Genomic DNA, 16,507 nt, shown 5'->3' on the forward strand with positions numbered 1-16,507 from the left:
TCATCTTATTGTTTTTAATTTTATGCAATTGATGTTGCATGCATTTATTTTTATTTTAATTGCTCAGGGTAACACAATGCTATGGATGTTTACTTGCCATGTAAAAGATGTTTTCATATTCACCTTCTTTCCGTATTATTTTTTCATGTCTCATACTGGCATATCTAATTTTTTCATTGCGAACCATCTATTGACCAAAAAATTACACTTTTGTGATCTTTAGTTTGTAAATGATGCCTCCATAGCAGGACAGGTGAACCGGTAAAAAAGCACGGACCGCTGTGGTTCAGGCATATTCAGTTACCTTCTCGTTCCAAAAATATTTTTTTCAAATATTAGGGAACTACGTTGGCATTTCGATGGCCAATTTCAAGATGGGTGCTGGCCAAAAATTTTCATTGGAGAGCAAAATTGAATTCACTTGATCACTTAATCATATTTGATGGTGCCTTAGTCAAGTTGCTTTGTTGGTTATTGAGTTTTGAATCTTTTGAGGATTTGTGGTATTATTATGTATGCTCGTAGTGCTTATGTTTAGTGTTTTTGAGGGTGAGGTTTCTCTATACATTTTGTCTATACTATTCAGTTGGTCCCAGTGCTTGTCCACATTAAAGCTGCAGAATACCTAGCACAACCATAGGAAAAACCAAAAAGTTGGTAAACTGCTCTTCTTTTTTTTGTATTTAAAAGTTATAATAACATGGCAGAGTTTGTAAATATTATGTTGATAGAGATATTATTAAATTAAGTGTTCCTAATGTAGAAAAAATGCGTTTAACGAGTATACTTCATAGCTTTTGAAACTTAACCTATTTCAATGTATTTTCAAAAATATTTGGAGATTATCAAATAAAAGAATAGATTATTTAGATGGCATGTTTCAAGACAGATCAGCAGCTCTTCATCAACTTGGTATCCATAATTTGCAGCCTAAGGTCTCATAGAAAAGAATATACCAGTCAGATATTGGCCCTTCAATGTTAGATCTCCTGCTTGGTCCTCCAGAATTTGCGGCCTAAAGACCGAGGGTGTTTGTTATTCAGCAAATGAGTTACCGACTCTTTATTCTTTTTTTTTTGGTTGCTGAAAGCGGAAGTATCATACATAACGTGTACAAATACAATACAGAAAATCAAAAAACAGTACATCACGAAGTGCGCTGGGCAACTCCACCTCACCAACCCAGAGGTGGTTCCTCCGAGTGGTCGGCAACAAAAGAGGCCACCCAATCTGCAGCACCATTGGTCTCTCTAAACACGTGCTTCGCCTGGAGCACTATCCCACCACAAATCATAGCCCGAATATCTCTCAGCAGCGGGTAGTAATTCAAACAATAGCAAAGCCTTCGCGGGACAAAGAAAGGCATGAGAGAGAGGTGTGCCTGAGCAAAGCCTCTTGTCTTGCCGAGTTGCAAGGCTGGAGTAAAAGAGGACGCTAATTCTGGATATAGATTTAAGCTTAGCTCTCATTCAAAACATATATTGGTATTAGTTCCATATATAAGGAAAGAAGTTATGACAGCCTAGTACCATGCGTGTGATAATTCAAACAATAGCAACTCTTCATCCATTTGATACGTTAAGTTGGCTACTACAATAGAATGGATATCTTTGGTGCTGAGAAAAAGGTGCAATTTTTTCCACAAAATGATGAGGCTTCTGGAATGAATGATTATGGGTATGCACAGTTTGTAGAGACATAAGAACAGAGAAATGGAGGAGGAGAAACAAGGCCATAAATGATAATTTGGGACCAACTTTTTCAGGCCCATGTTGAAATCTGAGCATGTACTAGGGCTAGAAATAAGCCGAGCCATATCTGCCACGCCCCAAATCTGATCACCTGGGTCAGCCATATGACACAGCTGCATGAGCCCAAGAGTAATACCCTAAAGATCATGCAAGGCCTAAGATGAATAAAAAAAAAATCTAATAACTTAATAATTAATTAATTAATTCAAATAAATAAATTTATTATATCCAAATAATCAAACTAGTTCAATTCAAAATTTTTAAATATTCATCGGTATTGAAAAATAAACTGACTGGCTAATAACTCTGATGCTCGAACTCCATAACCAACCCATCTAGAATTATGCATCCTGCGACCTTGAAAAAAAGGAAAGAGATAGTGTGAGCTTTACAGCCCAGTAAAAATCCCCATACATCCTTGCCAACACAAAAATATAAGTTTAAAAACAGAAAGAAATTATTATATATATCATGAAATCACAAAATGACTATCAATAATACTCGAATAAATAGTATACATATGTACATCAAATATCAATAGAAATCTAGCCACTCGAGTGATATATCATAAGATATCTCATAATTTTTTAATAGTGTTTCCAATGCTTCTTCATTTCATTCCTTTTTAACTTGATTCGGATACAAAATCAATTATCTTTTCGACTTTGGGCCAAATTCCAGTTATATTTTTTGCTCATGACGAAGCTATCAATAGGTGTCACGTTTCCAACCTATGACAAGGCAACTGATAGTATCATATTCCTAGCCTATGATGGGCCTTCAATGGTATCACATTCCAGCCTATGACGGGGCCTTCGATAGTGTCACATTTTTCGGCTTGTGATGAAGCAACCAATGATAACGAGATCAGCCAAAGTTGTTGTTTATTCAATCAAGTTCACATTCACACATGATTTTTTTTATTTCCGGCTTTAGATTAAGCACGGTCACATTTCTCACCCAAGACGGAGCAATCAATATAACATAGTTAGTTCAGAGCACTATGTCCATTAGCTCGGTTACTTATATATGCATTCATTATACTATCAATCATAAGCACATATGATCAAAGCATGATTTAATGCAGAAATTATCATAAAACTATTCTTACTTTTTACTTATCTTGATTATTAGCATATCATACACGTATATATACAAAACATTTATACTCATGCAGGTTGGTGTACAAGTATTCTTATCTCTTTGCTGACTATCCAGAAGACTAAGATGGAGAGAAAAAGGAAGGGGAAGGAAGAGAGAAACAGAAAGCAGAGGCTAGAGAGAGGAGAGAGAAACTAGAAGAACCGTGAGGCTTTCTCTCCCTTCTCGAATGAAGGAGGATGCTCGGTGGCAGCAGCCGCTCGTGGCTGGCGATCCTAGCAGTCGATGGCCATACAGTTCCGGCGGCATGCCATGCCCGATGACGGCCGGCCGAAATGGGAGGAAGGAAATCGAAACGAGGGAGTCCCTATTTATCACCAATCCAGCGACTTGCCGGCCGGATTTAGGGGGAATCGGTAGCCCCGAAAACTGGAGAACGGCGGGAGAAAGCTTACCTTGCCTCCAGCGAGCTACTCTGGTCGGATTGACGGCAAAAACCCCAAGTACCTCCCTCGGATTACTTAGTCTTATGCCTCAATGGAAGAACTCTTAAAGTTGATGTCAAAGGAGAGGGAGAGACGTCCTTTTATAGATAAAAATAGACTCAAAGAAGGTTGGATTTGGTCCCCTTCGACTCCTCCTTCAGGCAGAATCGGAGGGAGGAATCGAAACCGGAGAAGAGAAAGGCTCCCGGAAGTCTTCCTCCCTGCGACATGTGCCAAGCATGTGTTGTGGCCCATTAACCGGCCCAGGCCCAACAATATGAGTCCTTACAGGAGAAGTGGGAAAAAGAAGTCTTGAGGCCATTTCTCCCTCGGTCCTTAGATCTTCTGGAAATAAAGATCCACTTCTCGCCGCTATGAATTCGACCCTGATCGATCCTATAATTTGATCAGGTTGTATCAGGCTCGGTCTCTCTTTTAATTCAGGTTTTGTTTCTGCATATGTTAAAGAAGTTAAATTTTGAAATTAATTTTTGTCATGTCCGACTAAGTAAAGCCTGATTCTTCTTGATCAATGCCTGACATAGAGAATGGTTCAAATCTGAATCTTCCAGACCAACTTGCACCCCAGAGACTGAAAAGTTCTTGGATGTGAGCCCTACTCTTCCCAAAAAATCCATGAGGAATTGAATCTGTATCAACCCTGGAATCAGTGGTGGTATCTGATAACAAGACCTTTCATTTCCCTTCTTGGACTCTCCTCCTTTTGCCTTCTCTAATTGCCCATGCTTGAACAAAAGGAATCAGAGAGAGTTGCTCCTTTTCTTTTTCTTCAGTTTGCAGCACATTGTGGACAACAGTGATGTGGCACAGGAGGTTGGAAAAGGGTGGCGAGGTAGCATTGGAGTCTCTTCTTTCTCTCTCTCTCTCTTCTTTACATTAAAAAAACATTGGAGTCTCTTCTTATCCTTAGAGTGGAATGAAGGTGTTTCTCTTGCATGATTCTTCAACACCAAATTCACACTTTCACTGTTCAAGAGAGCCCTTTTTATACATAACTTACAAAACATAACTTGCCTTCTGAAGAATTTTGACTTTCAGATCTGATTTAAATTTCAACAGTTCTATCAATGGTGGCGCTTGGCCAATGGGCAATGCATCTGCTCAAAATAAGCAATTTCCAAGCTACCACAAAACAGCCAATTTTTTCTGTTTTAATTTAGTATGTATATATATATTAGAAATATGGTCTTCTTTGCCACCTTCAAGACCTTAACCATAAAATCTTAATATATGCAGAGAAGGCTTTCATAGACTTGCAAAAGGAGAAAAATGATTTATTCAATTTAAGAAAGAATTATGGAAACTTATCAACATTCCAAATATGTTGGAAAGAATAATTACACAAACAATTAGTTAAGGAAAAAAACATGATGTTAAGGGCAAAAGGAACTTTGTTCACAATTCACTCATACTCTTCCAGCTAGCTCGACTGTGTTCACTGCTGTAATCCTGGCTTGCACGTCCCCTCCTCTGAAATATTCTAATTTCTTCAGACTGTTGTGCTGAATTGATAATTTCACTTTGACCCGGTCTGACACCATTGCTTATATCAAAGTCAGCTGAATTATCTAGAGCTCTTACCACCTGAGTTAGAAGCGTAGATTAAGCCATATTTTGAAGTATATTGCATCCCCAAATAAGATGGTCCAGGAGAACTTTTTAAACATTACCTGTGTCATTCGAGGCCTCATAGCTGATGAATGACGAATACATGCAGCTGCTGCTTCAATCATACGCAACATCTCGCCTTCATTAAAATTGTTTTCAAGCCTGGGATCAGGTAAATCTCCAAAATCTCCATCTTCGAGTGCTTGAACTAGCAATGGCCAAGCCTGAAGGATCGAATAGACAGTCCAAGTCCACCGTCAGTATCTTTGAGATATTTGCTACATTTTGAGCAGTGATATGATAATAATGTGTTGCACACAGAAATCAGATGCTCATGAAAGTGAGGAACAAGGAAGCAGCTCAATCAAGGCAAGACTTGTGATGCTGCAAAACAATAGTGTAATAACCATAGACCTCACCCAAAATGGTAAGCCAGAAAGTATTATTTGGGTTCCTTGATCCTGTATAAGTATCCAAGATCTACTCAGCGAATAACTGATGTGAGACTAAACACATGCCTGCACCGGTCCCTAATCTACATAGGTTATGGGCTGAGTTTGCTCTAATTCCATTTGTAATAACCTAGGACCTCACCCAAAATGGCTAGTCGGAAGGTATTTTTTAGATTTCTTGGTCCTATATAAGTATCCAAGATCTCTTCAGCGAATAATTGATGTGAGACTAAACACATGCCCGCATGGATCCTCACATACTCCCTTCGTTCAAACTCTAACATTCTCGTCGGGCTAAGGGTTCAAATCTAATCACAAGCACCACGATCGGCCCATGATTAGCCTCCATGAACTCATGCTGTAGTGTCTCCTAATCCATAGGCTATGGGCCGAGTTTGTTTTGATACTATTTGTAACAACCCAGAACCTCAACTAAAATAGCTAGCCGGAAGGTATTTTTTGGTTCCTTGATCCTGTATAAGTACAAGTAAATAAGGGTATCTTAAATTGTTAAGAGGTAAATAAGGGCTTGTTTGTTGTTGTTGCTGCTTTTATGTTTTTGATTCCCTACAAATTAGTGAAATATTGCATGGAGGCTGTTGTTGGAGACAACATGTGCACGGGAACTTCTGCCATTCCTTGCTTTATTTTAAATTTTTTGACAGCAATGACTCTCTCTTTTACATCTTTTTTTTGGTACATAACAGCAATAACTCTTTGCTGGTAGAAGTTCTGAAGTATATTTCACAATCAAGTTAAAAAAAACAAGGTGGTGGTTTCATGATATATATTTGTTCCCTCTAGTTCAATTTTCTTCTTGGATTTTTAAAACAGAAACAGAAAACAAAAACAATACCAAAAGGACCTCAAATACTTTAGTTGTTTGTGAATTAGGATTTTGACACGACTTCATTTTTTGAGGAAACTTGAAAGAACTATCAGAATGAGCCAATAAGGAACCCATACTATAATGAGGCAAATGAAATTCACAACAAGGTCAGAAGCAAATTATCAAGAAATTAGCAATTTATATGCTTACAGGGGGTACTATTATACAAAGATATTGTCACATCAAAACATGAAAGAAAACTGGAGCAGAATAGATTGAAGCGATCCTTCGAGACAAGGTTATACACTCCACAATTTGGATTTAAATCCAAGGAAATTGAGAAGAAACCATTCTATAATAGAGTGTGGGGCTAAGAAATCTCCAATGAAGAGGGGACCGTCGAAAATTCTAGGAGGAACAAAAAAGATGAAGGTGAAACTAAGGAAACATTTATGGAAATAAACAATATATGATCACTAAATAATTTTTAGTATTAGAAGTTTAGGCCTTGTACGGGAAGCAAAAGCAACATAGGGCAATAGAATTAAGTTGATAGGATAAGGCCGTGTTGGTTTCATCCTACTAGAACTAAGAGATACACACCCATTTTCACTTAGCTGACATGCTAACAAGTTTTAAGTTCTGGTAACTTACACTGCCAAGTTCTCCCAAATTACATTCATGTATTGCTACATGCTAGTAATCTGAAGTTTTAGCAGTCTGATCATGTCCGTTAAACTCTCTTGGTGTTCAGCATCATTGTTTCTGTCAAGGAATTAACGCAGCATAATGCTTTCTTAATTTAGTTCGATGCTCTAAAGTTGTCATGACAATCTTTAATTATGTCTTAAATTGGACAGAATAATTGCCAAGTGAGGTAACTTATTTTCTTTGAATCTGTGCATTCCTTGATGTCTGCTATGATAGCGCTGCTGCCTGATAAAAGGGAGCACTGGATGGATGGGAATGCAGATGGGGTGTACTGAACAAAGGGGAAGTGCATATGAAGGGACAAACCAGGACAGAAAAGTACAAAGAGAGAGCAAGAGTAGGAACTGCTGAAAGGAACCCTCAAGTAAGCAAAGAACAAATTTATATCATCAGCTTATAAATCATAAAATGGTTAACAACTATTGCGACCTTACAAATATGAGCTGGCTAAACCCTTGATTTGAAATTGTTTCCTGATTTCATGATGCTAGTCTTGGTGTTTAACAAATTTATTAAATAATGCAAAGCTTCACTTGCGTGAATGATGCGACCAATCATTTCATATTCACAATATCTGACTAGATAATGTTTTATTACTATCAACATGAATTATCTCTACCAAACATGCCACCTGCCCGAGCTAACGATAATATGAATATGGAAATATAACATGAAAAAGATTTTTTTTACTTTTAGAGCTTACCCATTCAACAAGACTCTCATCTCCCAAAGGTTGAGATGTATCAACAGGCTTTCTTGCAGTGATGAGCTCTAAAAGAACAACCCCAAAAGAATAAACATCAGATTTAGCGGTCAACTTGCCAGTTGATGCATACTCTGGAGCCAGATACCTGAAGGGAGGATATTGTATTAGTTTATATTGTCGCATTCAAATGGATCCTCAATGAAATACTCTGATCAACATTTTGTCCAGATATCCCGATTTCCTATGTTTAACATACCCAAAGGTCCCCATTACTCGTGTAGTCACATGAGTCTGAGCATCCATAGCCAACCTCGCAAGTCCAAAATCAGATACCTAGAGTACATGGATTGAAAAAAAAAAAGCTCAACAAAAGGTGATCATGCTGCAGCAGCCATACTATATGTTCAGAGAAAGGAAATTATAGATAACCTGAGCTTCAAAGTTGCTATCAAGTAGAATATTTGAGGACTTTATATCTCTATGAATAATCCGAGGATGACCTGATAAAAGTAATAATAACAAAGAAGTGTAAATTCTGAAATGAAACTTCCTGATTTCACAGTATAGATAAAACTGCCATCATTGGCAAATATAATAAATTAGGACGGAGAAATTTACAATCCTCATGCAGGTATGCTATTCCATGAGCTGCCCCAGCAGCAACCTTAATCCTTGTTGCCCAATCCATAACGGGCCTTCCTTTCCCTGCAAACACAAATTAATGCAAAATGGCACTTAAATCATATGGCCTGAAACCCTGAATGTCTATTAGGAAAAGGTGAAGTTTTGGAGAGAGATCAATAATTTTGTTTATGTAAAGCAATCGACTGCAAAAGAAAAATGTCTTACCATGAAGATGATAATGAAGTGTATTATTAGGTACAAAGTCGTAGACTAGCAACCTGTGATCCTCTGATATACAGTACCCGATGAGCGAAACTAGATTGCGATGATGTACACGGCTAATAATCTCAACTTCAGCTTTAAATTCACGCTCCCCCTGTGAACCTCCAACTTTGAGCTGCTTCACAGCCACTTCTCTTCCATCAGGTAAGCATCCTTTGAATACACAACCAAATCCACCTTCACCCAAAAGATTTTGAGTTGAGAAGCCATTCGTAAATGCCGATAGCTCTTCGAATGAAAACCACAATTTGCCTAACCCTGCGTCCGATGGTGAGTACATGAATGGATAGCTTCCAGAACCGTGTTTCCCAAGAGGATATATCGGCGATCTCACATCTGATGAATCTGACAAGAAAAACGGACTTGATGATTCGAACAAATGAAATCTGAGTATGCAAATTGACATTATTTTTGGTAGTTTAACCGGAGAAAGCTTTGTACAGATTCACCTATCGAATGGCTAATGTCGCAGCGACATGTCTAAATATGACTTGCAGATTATGAAGAAACTATATATTGATGATGGTATAGAATCTGAAGCGAAAAAAACAGTAGTTCGAGGAATTACCTGACAATGGTGAAGGTCGAGCCGGTGAAACCATGTGAAAGCCTCCAGGATACACAGTAAGTACGACCTGATCAGGTTTTCTACGCTTCTTCACAAACCACGCAGCTGCTCCAACAAAAGTAAGCATCACAAGACCTGCTACAGCGATTGCCGCAACAGTTCCGACGCCAGTTGAGTTGGTTTTGGGTGAATGGATATTTCGGAGTCCTAAGTTGTTGCTTTGAGCATGAGGGCGTGAATTTGGGGTACCAGGGCTAATTGGAGTAGCAGGTACAGCCCGTGGATGAGAGGGTGAAGGTGAGGGTGGAGGACTGGTAGGGGTGGTAGGAGAGGGTATATCTGGAGCAGAGGGAGTTGTACTTCCAGACGAATTGCTCGGAGGAGGTGAAGCAGCAGCAGGAGGAGGAGGAGGAGGTGTTGATTGGCTTTTAGGTGGTGGAGCTGCGGGACTGATAGGTGGAATTTGAGGCTCCGAAGGGGGAGGGGGTGATAAAACTGGTGGTGGAGGTGAACTTTTAGGTGGTCTAGCCAATGGCGGTGGCAGGGAAGAATATATTGGCGGTTCGGCTGACGGTGGCGGCGGGGATGGATTCGCAGGTGGTTTATCCAATGGTGATGGTGGTGGTGGTGGTTTAGAATGGGCAGGTGATGGAGAAGGAGGAGTCGGCGAAGGCGATAATGGCGATGGGATATGTATGGAGGGAGGCGGAGGTGATGAGTATGTAGGAGCTGGGGAAGAGGCGTTTGGAGAAGGACTGATGGGAGGTGGTGGAGGTGGCATTGCATGAGGTGGTGGAGAATAGGACACTGGAGGAGGGGGAGTGGCAGATGGTGGGGGCGGCGAGGCTGGAGGTGGTTGAGAAGCTGGCGGCGGTGCGGTTGGAAGAGGCGGCGGTGGCGGCTGAGGGGACGAAAGGGGAGGTGCATTGGAGTCGGCGCCGGGCTGAGCTTGGGGTGGAGAAGTTGGAGGAGGAGAAAGGGAGGATGATGCTGGTGGTGGTGAATCAGCAATAGACAGGAGTGGTGAAGGCGCTAAATTAGAAGGAACAGTGTAAACTGACATGATCACCTATGCTACCTAATTTCAAAGCTCTTCTAACTCCTTACTAGAACCAAAGAAGAGCTTCATAGAACTCAAGAGGGAATGGCTGAGACCTGCATTCTTCTCCAAAAATAAGATTTCTCCAATCTCCCAACTTTAACAGGTTGCAAAAGACTCCAAGAAGGTCTGACTTCTGACCACAAAAAGCAGCAGTGCAGTCATCACCCACATTAGTACATGTATCTCTAATCTTGACGAGAAGCTTTAAAATTCCTCTCTTGGGAGAAGAAGAAAAGTGGAACTTTATGAAGGCTCAAATCTCCAAAAGTTTGAAACGATGCAGTCTTTCACTGAACAGAATCCCAAAATCTCTATCTACTAAAAAGAAAATAACAAAGCCAAGCTCTCCAAGCCAATTATGAACAGACAAACCACTTCAGGACCACAGAAATCTTTATGCTTGCACGGCCACAACAACAAACAACATGCCTAAACTTCAAACCAAGCAGAAATCGGATCATAAAATTGTTGAAATTTGTATTAAATACTACGATGCTTATATCAACAGATGCAGCATTCATGTGACACTACAAACCAACAATAGCCAATAATAATATTAATAATAAAAAAACCAGATTCCCCGAAACTGGACAAGAGACCCACTTTACCCTCTCGTCGTCCTCCATGGTGCTTTCTTTTTTATTTTTCTTTGGTGAATATTTGGTTGGCTGGACCTGCACCGGGTTACATACTCAAAACTATTTTTTATTTTACGCAGAGCATCGTGGTCTCACGATGCTTTGGAAGGTAACATGGCCAAGGCTTTGAGTGATGGTCCGTTCCACTGAACGGAAAATTGAACCAACCGTTGACGTTGTGAGGTCAAAAATTACACACACGGTGTCACAGATGGATACATACATACATACATCCATCCATATATATATATATATATATATATATATATAGAGAGAGAGAGAGAGAGAGAGAGAGATGAGGGATCCATTTTTCTTATACTTCGTATATCGCTTTATAGACACATAAGGTTCTGAGATAAGTATAGACTCATTTGTCTCTCGTAGTATTAACCTATTTCTTGCCCAGTGGTGATTAGTTACTACACCATAAAGCTATTTCTTGCCCGTTTCATCTTTGTCAATGAAATGCGGAGTTATAAAAAACAACACACACACAGTTGAGCCAGTCCCCACCATGGCCTGAACACATTAAATACCAAGAACTTGCGTTTAATAATTGTTTTTTTTTTATTTTTCAGAAGTCTTGATGCATGACTGAGTTTAGGCATGCCAACTCATCTTATTTTTCGAGTTGGTTGGGAAGGGTCTTACCTAATTATGCCAACTATCAGCTCCAAATTCCATCTAAAATTATAATTTAGAAATTAGCAAGATTGATAGATGTACATGGTATGACATTTTGAAATTTTTAATAGGATTTAATATCACAAATCATTTCTGGGAGATGGTGTATGTGTCCATAAAATAAAAAGAGATAGGTGTAGATGCTGATTGTATGCCAAAATAATTTATAAGATGTTTGATGCAACAAGCTACATTGGCATAACAAACAAGCATAGGTTTGTTGTCTGCCAAAATTATTTATGAGATGTTTGTTATAATGATTTCTTGCTTAATTACTCGGCATGCATAAGTTTATCATAACAACCCAAGATATCTTCCAAAATTGATTTAAGGATATTATTTGGATTACTTAACACTTCATTACATTCCTTCGTTTAAGTTCTAACATCCTCGTCTAATTAAAAGTTCAAATTCATTCAAAATTAATCATAAATATTAGAAATCTAATTACAAACCTCATGATCAGCTCGTGGTCATTATAAATAAATTTGTGCTACAGTATTTTTTAGCCCATATAAATCCTGAACACATTCTTATACCAATTTTAGACTTTAGCTCAAAGAATCGTCAAAAAATATTATATAAATTTCTTAAGTTTTATAGATATTGAAGACCCATAAAATATATAGCCGATGTCCATAAAACCAGAGTGCATGGTGAATCGCTTCGGTGCCACTGCCACGTCAGCGTCCGCACAAACGGACACGGTTCCGCAGATTGCGACGTAGGTGGCGGATTTGTTTTTGCTGGGTAGACTTGGGCCCTGTTTGGGGGAGCTGCTGGCAGTAGAGCTGTTGGAAGTAGAGCTGTTGGAAGTAGAGCTGTCTCAAGTAGAGCTGTTATAAAAAGCTGTTTGCTGTTTGGTAACTACATTCGTAAAGTGCTGTGGTACTTTGTTTTGTGTTTGGTAAACAAACTGAGAAAGTACTTTTGTATGACAAAATTACCATAAAGGACATTCCATAGTATTATACAACAGAACATAATAAAACATAACATAAATTAATACATAAATATATGATATAGTATAATATTATTGTAATATAAAATAATATTATGTTAATATAGCATAATAGTAATATAATTATTAGAGTAAATTAATATTTGGAAATATAACATAATATTAAATTATTTAACATAACATATTAATATATTATGATATAATGTAATATATATTATATTTATAGTATAATACAATAATAAAAGTATGAAGTATTATAATTATTAGTATAAATTAATTTCTCATAATATAACATAATATTAAATTATTTAAAATAACATATTAATGTATTATAATGTAATGTAATATAATATAATATTTATAGTATAATACAATAATAAAGGTATAAAATATTATAATTATTATTATAAATTAATTTTCCATAATATAACATAATATTAAATTATTTCAAATAACATATTAATGTATTATAATGTAATGTAATATAATATAATTTTTATAGTATAATACAATAATAAAGGTATAAAATATTATAATTATTAGTATAAATTAATTTTTCATAATATAACATAATATTAAATTATTTAACATAACATATTAATGTATTATGATATAATATAACATGATATTATATTTATAGTATAATACAAAAATAAAGGTATAAAATATTATAATTATTAGTATAAATTAATTTTCCATAATATAACATAATATTAAATTATTTAACATAGCATATTAATGTATTATGATATAATATAATATGATATTATATTTATAGTATAATACAAAAAATAAAGGTATAAAATATTATAATTATTAGTATAAAATAATTTTCCATAATAATTTTTCATAATTTTTTATAAAATAATTTTCCACGGTCCAGGGGCTCTTCTTCGTGGTCCACGCTCGGGGAGGACCTCAGCGTGGGCCGCGAGGTTGATGAAAAAAAAAATAGATTGATTTTGGAAGGTATGGATAAGGATTAAAATTTTTTTTTTCTAAAATGTGGTTCAAGAAATGCATACAAAAATTGAAAAGAAAAATACCTTTTCTTACGGAAGGGAGTCTGACGGCTAGGGTTCTTGGCTCCAGCAGATTTTTAGGTTTATAAAGGGACAAACTATAAAATTATGTTATTTTAATATGGACATTTTTGTCAAAAATACAGCTTTCCGAAAAAGCTGAAACAGCTTCCTCCCAAAAGCTTCAAATTGGAGCTTCCTCCCAAAAGCTGTTTTCAGCTTCCCGCAAAAGCTGAAACAGCTTTTTGAAAAATTTACCAAACACAGTTTTTCATCTAAAAGTACTTTTGGAGGGCCAGAAAGTGCTTTCTGGCCCTCCAAAAGCTCCCCCAAACAGGGCCTTGGTCGGTGGACAGATTGCAACGTCGAGAAGCTTCTTGTCCGCGAGCTTCCATAATATTTCTGCACATGGGCAGCCTCTCTTTGGATGCCGGAAGACATGCTCCATGTCCCGAATTCTTCTCTCTCTCTCTCTCTCTCTCTCTCTCTCTCTCACTCTCACACACACACACACTCTCACTCTAAATTAATTAAGTTGGTGAAAAGCCAAGGCCAATCAATCATTCTCACAAATAAATAAATAATTTAAATAAATAATTTAAATTTTTTTATCTCCTAAATTTTAGTTATTTTAATTAGTTTAAAATATTGACGTCTCTTTTAGAAAATTTGTAACTCTTCAAAAATAAACACCAGTTTTCCAAAAAAATGCAGTATTTTCGAAATATTATATATTTTTCAAACCATTACGTCTCTTCCACCTTTTATCTTTCTATTTTCTATTTTTTTATTTTTTGAATATCTAAATGATTGTGCTCGTTAGAAAAAAATCGGACTAAGCCGAATTCTTATATATTGAAATAAGATCGCTACAATCCTGCACATAGGGTTCGAATCACGTTTTTAGGACAGTATATATCTCATGTCTCGATTCAAATAAATTCTTTTCAATTTTTCTAAATTTATTCTAATAAATTATTTTTATAATATTTTTATAAAATAAAGTATAATAATTTTTAGATAATAATAATTTCAACACTCTCCTCCCCCTTATTTATGTATACATATATTCCCAGCTTCAATAACTATCTTCGGGTTTTATGTGCGCCAGAGAGTACGTGATCAAGGCAGTGTGTAGCTCACTGCTGGTGCTCTTTTGTGTGGTTACGAGAATATTACCGAGTGAGATACTGGTCTCCCACCACCCAAAAGTCAATTCACCATTTCATCAATTAATATGGATTAGATTATTACCGAGCTACCTTTGATTAGCTCTGTTTTATAAACCGGATCTGACTTCCGAGCTGTTTGTCTTATTTGTATTATTTAACCAAATGCCAGGTCAGGGCACGGTCAAGTTGGTGTTCTTTTTTTTTTATTTTAACAACATTTTTAGAATAAATTTATTTATGCATCTAACTCACGACATTGGCCTTCTGAAAATCCTCTATTTACCTTTCGCTGGTTAGGACCGAATAAGAGACAATTTAAGGGTGAATATGTCAACAGAATTTGAGTTGATTGGTTTTCTCTTTCTTTTTTTTTGGTGGTCAGTAGATTATAAGATACAAATCAACGTAAACTGCCCATAACATTCTACAAAAAAATTCTTTTCTTTTGATTTGGCTTAGTTATTTTTTATTAAGAAAATGAAGGAAGACAAAAGGATTTTTTGAGAACTTAAAGATGGCAAGATCACCCAGAGGTATTAAAGAAAAAATAATTATAAGATACAAATAGTGCGAACTACTAATTTCCTTTCCATAAGCAATTTCTAGATTTGAACCTCATCAGTATTCTAACTGGGCTTAGGGATCATGAACCAAAGGCTTTTATGATAATGTTGATGCATGATAGGTACAAACAGAAGTATCAAAAATCTATTGAAAGACATAGAAAATGTTATCGTTTAATATTAATTGTATATTAACCGAGCTTTTTGATGATAGATTATCCGAAGATATTTAAAATAAAATATTGATGAGATATAAATAATAAAACTGCTTATTTCTTTTTATAAGTAGTTTCGATATTTCAGCCTCATAAATACTCTAATTTGGCTTCAGATCATGAATCAAAGGCTTCCAAGATAATATTGAGGTGCAATCAATATAAGCCACTCACTGATTTTATAAGTAGTTAATTTATATGATTGTACCTAAACATTATCTTGCATGCATCAATAATCTTGAATAACACACTAGATGGGCTAGAGGATGATACTACCAAGAAGTAACAAAAATATATTAATGTAAATTGCTTGTTAAATTATAAAAAAAAATTTATATTGAACCTTAATAATAGCGTAACATAGTTTTTAAAGTTCTGGACTACAGGAGTCAATAGACCATTTACCCAATCCGAGATTTAGGGTTTGGATACGAAATATGAGCCCAAAAAGCCATTAGGTTGAGTTAGCCATAAAATTGAATCCAAAAGTTTACCACACATGATTCTAGTCCAGTTTGATCCAACCTGATTACCTAACATGCATTATTTTGCATATAATAGGTGTTATATTTCTCTTCCCACTCGCCATCCTCACTAAAATGTAACTTCTAATCTCCAATGTACACTATCTTATATTTTACAGAATGTATCTTCAAGTGTTTTCGTATTAACATAATCTCAAAACAATGTGTACTTAGACATCCAAACCTATTTGTATTTATTCGATGGATCACATAGATAACTTCAAACTCAATAAATCCCCATGTAAAGAAACCATGACTCAACCTTCAAATAAAAGGTCAAATAATACCACCAATAAACAAAATAATACCAAGTCAGATGCATAGCTTGTAACACATGTATTTATTTCCTACACTCACAAGCAACACAATCATGATTTGTATCACATACTATTGTTACAGAACTTAAAAGCCAAAACTGATGATCCGCTGAGAAATGAAAGCATCAGCCAAGCTTCATTGTCCTCGGTGCAGGTTTTGACTATCCCAAA

The 16,507-nt window shown here is 36.4% G+C and overlaps 1 protein-coding gene across 1 annotated transcript; it reads right to left on the reverse strand.

Annotated features, from left to right (window-relative positions):
* Positions 1-4,611: 4,611 nt before the first annotated feature.
* On the reverse strand, positions 4,612-10,854 carry LOC103696796 (proline-rich receptor-like protein kinase PERK8). Its single transcript, XM_008778514.4, has 8 exons — positions 9,139-10,854; positions 8,514-8,915; positions 8,283-8,369; positions 8,094-8,164; positions 7,921-7,997; positions 7,662-7,809; positions 5,029-5,190; positions 4,612-4,942 (listed from the first exon to the last, which is right to left on the reverse strand). The coding sequence occupies exons 1-8, from the start codon at positions 10,199-10,201 to the stop codon at positions 4,754-4,756; spliced, it is 2,199 nt and encodes a 732-aa protein (XP_008776736.3). The 5' UTR covers positions 10,202-10,854; the 3' UTR covers positions 4,612-4,753.
* Between the last annotated feature and the right edge of the window lie 5,653 nt (positions 10,855-16,507).

The sequence above is a fragment of the Phoenix dactylifera genome, chromosome 4 (genome assembly GCF_009389715.1).
Source record: "Phoenix dactylifera cultivar Barhee BC4 chromosome 4, palm_55x_up_171113_PBpolish2nd_filt_p, whole genome shotgun sequence".
Taxonomy (NCBI): Eukaryota; Viridiplantae; Streptophyta; class Magnoliopsida; order Arecales; family Arecaceae; genus Phoenix; species Phoenix dactylifera.